The 12,598-nt window shown below is 37.5% G+C and overlaps 1 protein-coding gene across 1 annotated transcript in view; it reads left to right on the top strand.

Moving 5' to 3' along the window:
- The window catches only part of ERP44 (endoplasmic reticulum protein 44), a 97,012-nt gene that overhangs the window by 82,793 nt on the left and 1,621 nt on the right, over positions 1 to 12,598 (top strand). The window contains exon 11 of the mRNA XM_040481824.1: positions 10,576 to 10,678. Coding sequence (XP_040337758.1) covers positions 10,576 to 10,678 — 103 coding nt within the window. The remainder of the gene's footprint in view (positions 1 to 10,575; positions 10,679 to 12,598) is intronic.

Below are 12,598 nucleotides of genomic sequence, written 5' to 3'. Positions count from 1 at the left end.
AACTAGCCGTTCGCCCTGTTGTTCCCCTGCTCCCTGAGTCACCTCTGTGGTTGTGATTTCTCTCTGTGTGTCCCTCCTGTCCGTGTACACACTGGCCTGGATCCCCGAACACCACTGTCATTGTCACTCTCATGTAATGTACTTACCATATAACTGACGTTGGTGATCTCCTTATAAGCACTTTATATTTTACAAATCATTGCACTGTATTTTGCCTTATTTGGTCCTGCCAGCAAAGTAGACATGAAACTCTGGCAGAGGCAGGCTCTGTACCCGCTCCATTTTATACTTTATGCATGTTCTCAGTTTCTGTAACAGGCTTCTAAGACCCGTATGATTTCTACTTTTACAATAAAGAAGTTAAGCTCCAAGAGATTTAGTAACTTTACCAAATTAAAGTCAAATCATTAAGGAGGCAAATAGGTAGCAGTTAGGTGCTCAGACTCTAGTTTCTAATCCCAGTCTGTTACCTCCTAGTTGTATCACTCCGAGCAGTTTCTTACCACCTCTGTCTCAGTTTCCTCATGTGTAAAACGGGAAATGATAGTATCTGCTTCGCAGGGTTGTTGTGGGCATTAAATGAATGTGTGTATCTATAGCTCTTAGAACAGTATCTGATACATGAGTATGATAAGGCTATGTTGCCTGTTAGTATAGGAAATCATATATTCACATTCAAATCTAAGTCATTAGACTATAAAAACAATACAATTAAGTTAAATAAGCGGTGTTTTCATTTTACATATTAGAAAGCTGAAGCTCAAAGAGGTTAAGTAGTTTGTACTACATTATTGTATAAGTTAAGTTAAAGAGTAGTTACAAGGGACGTTTGGGTGGCTCAGTTGGTTGAGCGTCCTACTTCGGCTCAGGTCATGATCTCACAATTCGTGAGTTTGAGCCCCGCATCCAGCTCTGTGCTGACAGCGCAGTCTGCTTCAGATCCTCTCCTCTCCTGCTACTCCTGCTACTCCTCCTTCTCCTCTCCTGCCACTCCCCATGCACACGCGTGCTTGAGCACGCGTGCTCTCTCTCTCTCTCAAAAATAAACATTTAAAAAATAAAGAGTAGTAAACAATATTAGGAAATTGAATCCAGCAATATAGAAAAAAAGAATAATGTACAACTAAGTGGGCTTTATCCCAAGTGTGCAACGCTAGTTTAGCACTCAAAAACCAGTCAGTGTAGAGGCACCTGGGTGGCCCAGTCCGTTGAGCATCTGACTCTTGATTTCAACTCAGGTCGTGATCCCAGGGTTGCTGGGTTGAGCCCAGTATCAGGCTCCATGCTGAGCATAGAGCCTGCTTAAGATTCTCCTCTCTTTCCCCTGCCCCACCCGCCTCCCTCTTTCCCTTGCACTCTTTCTCTAAAATGAAAACAAAAACCAAAAAAAACCCAGTGTAATTTAGGTATTAATTAATAAATTAGGTAAAATATTAATGAATAAACAGCAACAAAAAAACTGATCCCAATTATCCATGCAGAAGCATTTGACAAAATTCAACATCCTTTCATGACAAAAATGCTTAACAAACTAGCATATGTGGAAACTTCCTCAATCTGATAAAGGACATTTATAAAGAACCTACAGCTAGTATCATGTTTAATGGTGAAAGATTGACTACTTTCTCCTTAAGATCAGGAACCAGGCAAAGATATTTACTGTTTTTATGCATATGTGCATTAAACATATCATTTGTTCCTTTATTTCTGATTATAAAAAATTTATGTTCTTTGTGGATAATTCTGAAAGTTAACAAAGTGCCAAAGAATTAAAAATGACTCATAAATCCACAAGCCAGATATCTAGACACACATGTGTGTTATAAATGTAATCAGGGCCATGCCAGTTTATGAATTTTCTTTTTAATTTATCCACACATTGTAAGCATCTTCCCGTATGATTAAATTTTTTCCTTTTACTTTTAATGGCTAGGGTGCCTTTGGCTTGTTCCATGATTTAACCCGCTGTCTGAATCCAGGTTTTCCCGTGACAAAATTCATAACACACTGCTACTAACGGGGCTTTACCAAACTCGTCCTTTAGGACGAACACCCTCTACTTGAGTTCTAGGACATCATCGTGGTCTTCTTTTTTCTGGCTCTTTCATTAGCTTTTACTGATTGTGCGTCTTGTCTTTGACCCCTTGTGATAATCGTAAAGCTGTGCTAATACGATAGCTACTAGCCATGTATGAGTACTGAAGTTTTAATTAAAATGACGTACAATTTAAACGTCCGTTTCTTAGGTGCTCTCAGTGCTCGGTGGCCACATGTGGGTAGTGGCTACTGTATTTGGCAGCACAGATACAGCGTTTTCCATTTTCACAGAAAGGTCTGTTGATAGTTCTGTTGCTGTCAGAGGACATGCCGTTGTAAGGAACAGAAACTCACTCCACGGAGCTCAAAACAAGGGGCTTGTGCTGAAACTCTGCAGGAAAAGGACAAGGACGAGAACTGCAGGAGGTGCAGCTACTCTCTGCCCTTCTTCGGGCCCAAAAGCTCTTGTCTGGCTCCTTCACATCTGCTCCATCCTTCTCTCTGGATACCAGCTTCTTCCTCTGCCCTGCCATGACTTCTGCTTGGAGGTGGTTCTGATTTATCATGACAAATGTGGCCTCAACTCTGACTTTATAACTCTAATCAACTGACTGGTCTCCTTATATCTCTTAGTACACATTCCCCAGATATCTGGCTCAAACCACATAGACTGGTTCCTCGTCTACCCCAGGTTCTATGTCTGTCTTCTCTTTTGTCTTCCCTCTCCTTTTTTCAGCTTTATTAAGGTATAGCGGACAAAAATTGCTTACATTTGAGGTGTGCAACATGATATTTTGATATATTTATACACTGAAATAACTACCATAATCAAGCAAATTAATGTATCCATTTCTTCACATACTTTTGAGAACAATTAAGATTTACTTACTCTTAGAAAATTTCAAGTATATAATACAGTATTAGTAACTATAGTCACCATGCTGTACATTTGATCTCTAGAACATACTCTTCCTGTAGCTGAAACTTTGTATCCTTTGACCAACATTTCCCCGTTCTCTCCCAGTCCCGCTCCAGTCCCCCTTAACTACCTGTCTACCCTCTGCTTCTATGAGTTCTGCTTTTTTAGATTCTACGTATAAATGAGATCGTGCAGTGTTTGTCTTTCTGTGTCTGGCTTATTTCACTTAGCATAATGTCCTTCAGGTTCATCACGGTTGTTGTAAACGACAGGATTTCCTTCTTTATTAAGGCTGAATAATATTCCTGTGTGTGTGTGTGTATGTGTGTGTATGTGTGTGTGTACACCACATTTTCCTTATCCATTCATCAACTGATGGATGCTGGTTGTTTCTCTATCTTGGCTTTTAAGAATAGTGCTACATTGAACATGGGAGTGCAGATAACCATTCAAGACAATGCTTTGATCTCCTTTGAGTAAATACCCATAAGCAGGATTGTTGGGTCATATAGTAGTTCTATTTTTAGTTTTTTGGGTAACCTTCATACCTTTTTCTGTAATGGCTATACCAGTTTACATTCCCAGGGAGAAGGGTTCCCTCTTCTCCACATCCTTGCCAACACTTATTTTTTGTCTTTTTTGATAAAAGCCATTCTAACAGGTGTGAGGCGATGGCACATTCTGGTTTTGATTTCCATTTTCCTGATGATTAGTGATATGAGCATCTTTTCATGTACCTGTTGGCTGTTTGTATGTTTTCTTTTCAGAAATGTCTTTCAAGTCCTTTGCCCTTTTTAAAGTCGGGTTGTTTTCTTGCTCTTGAATTGTTTTAGTTCCTTATATTTTTTGGATATTAATCCCTTATCTGATATATGGTTTACGTACCCATTTTGTAGGCTGTCTCTTCACTCTGTTGATTGTTTCCTTTGCTGTGCACAAGCTCTTTAGTTTGATGCAGTCACATTCGTCTGTCTTTGCTTTTGTTGCCTGTGCTTTTGGAATTATATCCAAAAATTTACTGCTCAGACCAAGATCAAGAAGCTTTTCGCCTATGTTTTCTTCTAGGAGTTTTACAGTTTGTCAGGTCTTATATTTAAGTCTTTAATCCATTTTGCGTTGAATTTATATATGATGTGAAATAATGATCCAATTTAATTTTTCTGCCAATGGCTATCCAGTTTTCCCAGCACCATTTAAAAGGCCATCCTTTCTGCATTGTGTATCTTGGTACCTTTGTCAAACATCAGTTGACTGTGAGTGTGTGGATTTATTTCTGGGTGCTCTATTATGATCCATTGGTCTGTGTCTTTTTATACCAGCACTATACTGTTTTGATTACTAAAGGTTTGTAGTATATTCTAAAATCACACAGTGTGAGGGGCCTGGGTGGCTCAGTCAGTTAAGCATCCAACTTCAGCTCAAGTCATGATCTTATGGTTTGTGAGTTTGAGCCCTTCATTGCGTTCTGTGCTGACAGCTCAGAGCCTAGAGCCTGCTTCAGATTCTTTATCTCCCTCTCTCTCTCTGCCCCTTCCCCTGCTCACACTCTCTCTCTCTCTCTCAAAAATAATAAACATTAAAAAAAAAATTCCTGGAGGGGCGCCTGGGTGGCTCAGTCGGTTGAGCGTCCGACTTCAACTCAGGTCATGATCTCGTGGTTTGTGAGTTCAAGCCCCATGTCGGGCTCTGTGCTGACAGCTCAGAGCCTGGAGCCTGCTTTGGATCCTGGGTCTCCCTATCTGCCCTCTCCCCTGGTTGTGCTCTCTTAAAAATAAACGTTAAAATTGTGTTGTTTTTTTTTTTTTAAATAACACAGTGATGCCTTCATCTTTTTTCTTCTTGCTGGAGATTGATTTTGCTTTGGCTATGTAGGGTCCTTTGTGATTCCATTGAATTTTAGGGTTTTTTCTGTTTCTATGAAAAATGCCATTGGAATTTTGATAGGGATTGCACTGAATATGTAGATTTCTGTAGATAGTATGGACATTTTAACAATATTAATTCTTCCAACCTATGAATTCAGGATATCTTTCCATTTATTTGTGTCTTCTTCCATCAGTGTTGTATAGTTTTCAATATACAGATATTTTCCCTCCTTGGCTAAATTTATTCCAAAGTATTTTATTGTCTTTGATAAAGATGTCCATTCTCACCAGTTGTATTTAGTATGGTACTAGAAGTCCTAGCAAGTTCCATATACCAAAAAATAAACATGAAATGTTTGGACTAGAAAGAAACTTTCTTCGTAGATGGCATGATTATCTATCTATGTAGAAATGCCCAATGTATGTACAAGAAAGCTCCTAGAACTAATGGATGATTTCAGCAGGACACAAAGTCACCTTTTAAAAAATCACTTTTATTTCTATATATATATATGTTAACAATGAACATTAGGAAATCACAAAACGTTTTAAAGTACCATTCATAATAGCTCCAAAAGCAAAAACAAATAAAAATAAAAACTGCCTAAATATACGCCTAGCAAAATATATATAGGATCTGTTTGCTGAAAACTACAAAACACTGATCAAAGATGACCAAAATAAATGAAGAAATACTGTGTGGATTAGAAGACTTAATACTGTTTAGATGTGAATTCTCCTCAAATTGACCTATGGATTTAATGCAATTTCAATCAAAATCTAACTAGATTTTTTTTTATAGATGTAGCTGATTCCAAAATTTACATCGAAAGCTAAAATGAGAATAACTGAAACAAAATTCAAAAAGAAATAAAGCTAAAGGACTCAAAATACCTGACTTTGAGACCTAATTACTATATAGCTAAAATATTTAAAACAGCCTCATATTTGGTAAAAAAAAAAAAAAGGCATGTATTGCTGTAGAATAGAATGGAAAGTCTAGAAATAGGCACACAGTGATTTTCTTTAAGATGCAAAGATAATTTAGTGGAAAGGCTAATCTTTTTAATAAATGGTGCTGTCCCACCTGAACGTCTTCATACCATAAAAAAATAACTTCTATAAAAAAAATTAGGGACACCTGGGTAGTTCAGTCAGTTAAGTGTCCGCCTCTTGATTTCAGCTCAGGTCATAATCTCATGACTGGTGAGATCAAGCCCTGCATCAGGCTCTGCACGGACAGCATGAAGCCTGCTTGGGATTCTCTATCTCTGCCCCTCCTCTTTTTCTCTCTCTCTCAAAATAAATAATAAACTTTAAAAAAATTAACTCAGAATTGATTGTAGACCTGAATGTGAAAGGTAAAACTATGGAACTCTTAGAAGTAAATGTAGAAGAAACTCTTTCTGTCCTAAGGTTAGATAAAGAGCTCTTAGTACACCCAAAGCACCATGCCCCCCACCAAAAAAATTCATAAATTGGCTTTCATCAAATTAAACACTTTTGCTCCATAAAGGATATTGTTTGAATGTAAAGAAGGTAAACAAATGGCAAATAAGCACACGAAAGGGTGCTAAACACCATTATCCATTAGAGAACTGGAAATTAAAACCACATTGAGATCCTATGACACATTTTTTAGAATGGCTGAATTTAAATACTGATATACCAGATGTTTGTTTGGATATGGAGCAGGTGGAACTCAAAAAAATGTTTACTTTGAGAGAGAGCGTGCATGTGAGGTCGGGGGATGCTGCTGCAGAGAGAGAGGGAGAGACAGTGGGTCCCAAGCAGGCTCGACGATTGGGGAGAGCAGAGCCCAAGGCAGGGCTCGATCTCATGAACCTTAAGGTCATGACCTGAGAGCCAGAATTAGAATTGGACACTTAACCAGCTGAGCCACCCAGGTGCCCCTGGAGCAAGCGAACTCTTACACATTGCAGTTAGGACACTGGACAATTAGGCAATTTTTTTTAAAAAGTAAACATTTTACACCTTGCATGTAATACACCAGTATTTTTCCTGGAGAAACAAACTCACGTTCACACAAAAACCTGTGTACAAATGTTTGTAGTAGCATTGTTCAGAATAACCAAAATCTTGAAAGAACCCAAATGCTCTTCAGTGGGTAAAAGGATGACTAAGTATGGTATATCCACTCATTGGAGTAGATATTCAATAAAGGAACAAATAGTTGTATACATGGAACAGAATGGAGGAATCTCAAAAGAAGTAAGCTAAATAAAAGAAGCCAGTCTCATGGTTACATACTGCATGATTCCAAGTACAAGACATTTCAGAAAAGGCAAATTATAGGAACAGAGAACAGATCAGTGGTTGGCAGGAGTTAGGGGGAAGTGGAAGGTCTGACCAAAAAAAGCATGTTGGAATTGTTATGTATCCTATTTGTGGAGATAGTAACTAGATGCTATATGCATATGTTAAAACTCATAGAACTGCAAGCCTAGAAGAGTGAATTCTGTATGTAAGGTTTTAAAAAATAAAAATGCTTCTCACTGTGATACATATGTCAAAGTTCATTTAGTGATACTTACCATTTGTGCATTTCCCAGTTTCTAAATTTTGCATCACCTAAAAATAAAAATTGAAAACAAACAGAAAACTGTTTGGAAGGTGGGAAAGAAACACTTAGGTGTTCTAATTAGAAAAACTGTACCCTAAAGTGTGAAAATATAATTGAATTTATTATGGCAAGAATCCGTTTATTTTCCTTTTTAGCACATAACCATGTTGTCTGTTTTCTTGACAATATACTGTTGATTCAGTGTTTCTTACTTAATAATGATGGATAGTTTCTAGCCACAAGCTAGATAAGAGCTCTTTTGTAATCTTTTTTTCCTCCCACATCAGTTCAGGTTCATCGTATCTCCCTTGTCTTTGCCTTTTACTCACAATTCTTTCTCTCGTCTGTTGACAGGGGGAATCAAGTTAGGAAAAAATCTGTTTTGAGTGTTCTCTATGAATTTGTTATATTTAAGATTTAATTATAAATTATTTTTTGACAAGCAGAAGCTAGTCACATTGTATTGGTTGCGATCATCTTTGGACTTTATAAAATAACAAACTTAACGGGGTTTTGTCTTAAACATTAGAGACCATTTGTGATTCTTTGATTTGAATGGATAGATTTTAGCACTTTGCTGTGCATGACAGCATAGTAGATGATGTCATATTAAATTTAAATTGATCTCCTCTCAGAGTTTATCTTTAGCGCCTGTGCAATTTCTTCAGCACCAGAGAACCTTTCAGAGGCATTCTGTCAATACAGCTACCTGACAGTCATTTGTATTTGTAAACTGTGCATTTGACACCTGCTGGTCTCTGTTGCATTGGAGCTAGTGGGGAGCCAAAATGGGTGTACAATGAAGTTATTGGTTGGTACATCTCAGTGGGAGTTATTGAAGGGAAGAAACAACACTTGCAGGACCTCGGGAGAGGATAAAAAGAAACTAGCAGCTATTCTTGGCTACCAAAAAATTGAGTCAATTCTACTGAAGTAAAGTGTTTATGGACCTGCATTGCAATTCTTGTAAGGGATATGAAGAAAGATTTCTGTTTAAAATATGTAATGAATTTTTAAAACACCAATATTTCAGTAAAAGACTGACAATTCATATAAGGAGAAATATTAATGAAAACAAGGAAAATGCTTAATTTCTGAAAAAATAGAAATTAAAATGCAGGTGTCTTTTATTTGTCAAAGTAGCAAAACAAATTTTAATAAAAAAAACACATTGGCAAGCCTTCAAAAAACAGGTAGGCAAGTAGCAAAAATTGATGTTTTGTAGGTATAATTTGCCTACACTTTATCAAAAGTTCTTATTAACTCAGCAGATTGTCCTCCACTTATGATGGTTTGACTTGGTTTTTTGCTTTATGGTGGTGCAAAATCAATACATTAAGTAGAAAGTGTACTTTGAATTTGGTCTTTTCTCAGGCTAGCGATCTGCACTAAGATACTCTTACGGTGCTGGCAATCAGTACTTACACCTCCCAGTAAGCCTTGTGATCCCAGATGTCAACAACTGACACACTTACAGACATTCTGTACCCATACAACCATTGTTTATCACTTTCAGTATAGAATTCAATAAGTTATATGAGATTTAAATACTTTGGTACAAAACAGGCTTTGTGCTAGATGATTTTGCTCAAGTAGGGTAATTTAAGTGTTCTTGAACACATTTAAGGTAGGCTGGGTATTATTAAATGTGTTCTCCATTTAGGATTTTTCAATTTAGGGTAGGTTTATTGTGCTGTATCCCCCTTGTAAGTCAAGGAAGATCTGTATTCCTGCTTTATTTGCTACAACCCAAGGAAATAATTAAAAAGGAAAAGGGTAGGGGCGCCTGGATGGCTCAATCGGTTAAGCCTCTGACTCTCGGTTTCGGCTTAGGTCGTGATCTTGTGGTTTCATGAGTTCAAGCCCCACATCAGGTTCTGTGCCAACAGTGCAGGGCCTGCTTGGGATTCTCTCTCCCCCCCCTTCTCACCTCCCCTCTCCCCCTCTCCACGCTGTCTCCGTGTCTCTTAAAAAATTTTTAAAAACAGGAAAAAGGTGATACATGAATCTGCTTAGCCTTGTAATCTGTTTTGCTACAATGCATGTTTTTGTACTGCAAATTTGCTTATAACATGACTGGTAATTAGGAAAAGGATGTTAATATAAGTAAGTTGTGTTCACATTATTTTCCTCAATGTTTTGAAGCCATCAAAGTTTTATTTTTTATTTTTATTTTTTTATCATTAAATATAATGTTTTAGTGGTATACAAAGACGTCCGCCCAACCCAAAAAGAGGAGAGGGGACAGTTTTATGACCTTGAGAAGTACTTTGCTTTTCACAATGTTAAGCTATCCAGTGAAGCTGCTGGTGTGGTTGAAGAAGTTGTGAAATTTTCCTTTGTGCTTAAGGAAGAAAAAACTCGAAAAAACTATACCCTGATTTAGATTATTTTGATAAAGTTGGTTCTACTGGCAGTGAATGCCTTCAAGGACTCAGTTAATATCTCAGAAAAGAACTTATAAGTTCCAGGTTAAAGCTACAGAGGATCCACCTGGCCGACACAGTGATAGAGGCTGAACAGTGCTAGTAATTTTCTTTTTTCTTTTTGAGGGGAGAGCATACTCTCTGGATTGGGCAGGGGACGGGAAGGGGCAGAGGGAGGGGGAGAGAGCATCCTAAGCGTAAGGAGGCTCCATGCCCAGTCCAATAATGCCAGCCTCTATGTCACCACTATGAGATCATGACCTGAACCGAAATCAAGAGTCAGACACGTAACTAACTGAGCCACCCAGGCACCCCAGTACAAAACTACGTAGTTGTAAGTGGTTAGCACCTAACACTATTTTTCCCTTAAGACTTGTTATTTTTAGTGGTTCTGCAGAACATGAGCTTTTTTAGTTACATAGATTAAGGAAAATATATAAATGTCCAACAATAAGGGATGGTTAAGTAAGTTTTAGGACAGCATCTTGATAGACTAATGCATCTGTTAAAATAAGCATCGGGAAATTTCTGTGAAACAAGTACAAGAATTAGAACACAAAACAGAGTATCCATATTTCATGATTACACTGTATAAAAATGTTTGCAGTATACCTGGCTTCTGATAGTTATGGTAAAATGATGGGGTTGTAGGTAAAATTTAAATAAAAAATGGGGAAGTTGGTAAAATATAGGTAAGTCCATTTTAACAGTTTAAGCTAAATTTTTATTTTACTTTGGTTTTAGAATTCCTGGAAAACTCAAGCAGTTTGTATTTGACTTGCATTCTGGAAAATTGCACAGAGAATTCCATCATGGTCCAGATCCAACCGATATTGCCCCAGGACAGGTAGGACTCTTGTTTCTCAGTGGGAACTCTTTTTTTCTTTTTCAGTTAGCCTTGAAGAGGAACTAACCCTCTTGCACAGGCTTGAGTGTGTGCTTCTGAAAATCTTTATAAAGAAATTCTGAACAGACTGTAGATAATGTATAAATTATATTCCTTTCAAAATTAATTTTTAAAATTGTGAAACTTCAGAAAAGTTGCAACGTGGACGGAACTGGAGAGTGTTATGCTAAGTGAAATAAGCCATACAGAGAAAGACAGATACCATATGTTTTCACTCTTATGTGGATCCTGAGAAACTTAACAGGAACCCATGGGGGAGGGGAAGGAAAAAAAAAAGAGAGGTTACAGTGGGAGAGAGCCAAAGCATAAGAGACTCTTAAAAACTGAGAACAAACTGAGGGCTGCGGGGGGGTGGGAGGGAGGGGAGGGTGGGTGATGGGCATTGAGGAGGGCACCTTTTGGGATGAGCACTGGGTGTTGTATGGAAACCAATTTGACAATAAACTTCATATATTTAAAAAAAAAACAACTTAAAAAAAACTTAAAAAAAAAGAAAAGTTGCAAGAATGGTACAATATAATTTCTTGATAAAGTGGTCTAGAGTACCTCCTTTATGGAATAGGAGTAAAAGGGTTAAATACAGTTGGCTTCAAATACAGAAGTTGGAGGTAAGAATTGGAAGTAGGTGGATCAGTGAAGAAATCAGTGGATTCCATTAACTGGCTAAGTCTTCCTCTGTGGCCAGGAGATTGACCACAATACAAAGAAAATAATGATTTGGTATTCTTGCTAAACCATCCTAGGCACCCTCACCAATATAGTATTCATAATTGCTCAAAACTTAAGGTTTAATGCAGCTTCTCATTTGAGATTTAGAATGCTTCACAGCTATTTATGAAAGTTTTTTATTTGCTTTTTATTGTGAAAATTTGACTATTTCTATGTTTCTGCTTTGTTAGGCACCCCTAAAATTGCATTTTTGATTCATTATTGATTTATATCATGTCTATTACCACAATGATACATAACAAAACTCACATTTCATATGCCCAGAACTTCACTATTTTGCCCAAGGAACCTCCACATAGAAAAATAAAAGCTAAGTCAATTTTTCTTAAAGAGTCAAATTACGTTCAGTGTCAAGAGTTCCCTGTAAGAATCCAATGATACGCTTTTTCCTTGAAGTCTGAGGTCAGATTTTATTTTGATAATTAAACAACTGTAGAAGCAAACGGTTTGTTGGCAATAACCCAAAGGCAATTATTTTCCTCAGGAAAGTAAGCCTGCTTAATATTTTATCAGATTAGGAAAAGATGTTACTTACCATTATTGTATACTTCTCCATTAGACAGTGAACCTACATTTTCTAGTAATAGAAGTATGGCTTAAACCAAACATATATCTCAGTAAAAATATAAATAAAAAAGGTATTGGAGAAGGGGAACATGACAAAATAAAATGGGAACTTTGCAGATGTTGCTTTCCCAATTTAACGGGAATGAGTCCGTATCCAGAGTGTGTAACACAGGCATTATGTGCCTCTGTTAACTACAGGGGATATTAAAACAAGGACTACATGTTTGTTCTTGAGGAGCTCATAATGTGGAGATAAAGGATAGTCTTAGATATCTGAAATTCTTAGAAGTCACACTTACAGTTCCACTGTGTATTTTTGTCTACTGTTGGTGCACAAGTATGGAGTATTTTCCTTCTCATGTCAACTAATTTCTGGCATCCAGGTAATTGTTAAAAGCTCTGTGAACAGAGTGGGTGCCTTTAACCCTCTTAGTGGTCATTTGTAGGACAGAAGGGTTTGGGACATAGTCACAGCCGTGCGGTCTCTCCAGAATATTCTAGGAAAGCCCCTAGGTGGCAGGTATTGTGTTTCCTTCCCGTACACCCCAAGAACTGTCAACAGGT

The sequence above is a fragment of the Herpailurus yagouaroundi genome, unplaced genomic scaffold, assembly GCF_014898765.1.
Source record: "Herpailurus yagouaroundi ecotype Mexico unplaced genomic scaffold, PumYag 160, whole genome shotgun sequence".
NCBI classification, from domain to species: domain Eukaryota; kingdom Metazoa; phylum Chordata; class Mammalia; order Carnivora; family Felidae; genus Herpailurus; species Herpailurus yagouaroundi.
The sequence above is the reverse complement of the archived record's forward strand: the minus strand, read 5'-3'. Positions and strand labels throughout refer to the sequence as shown.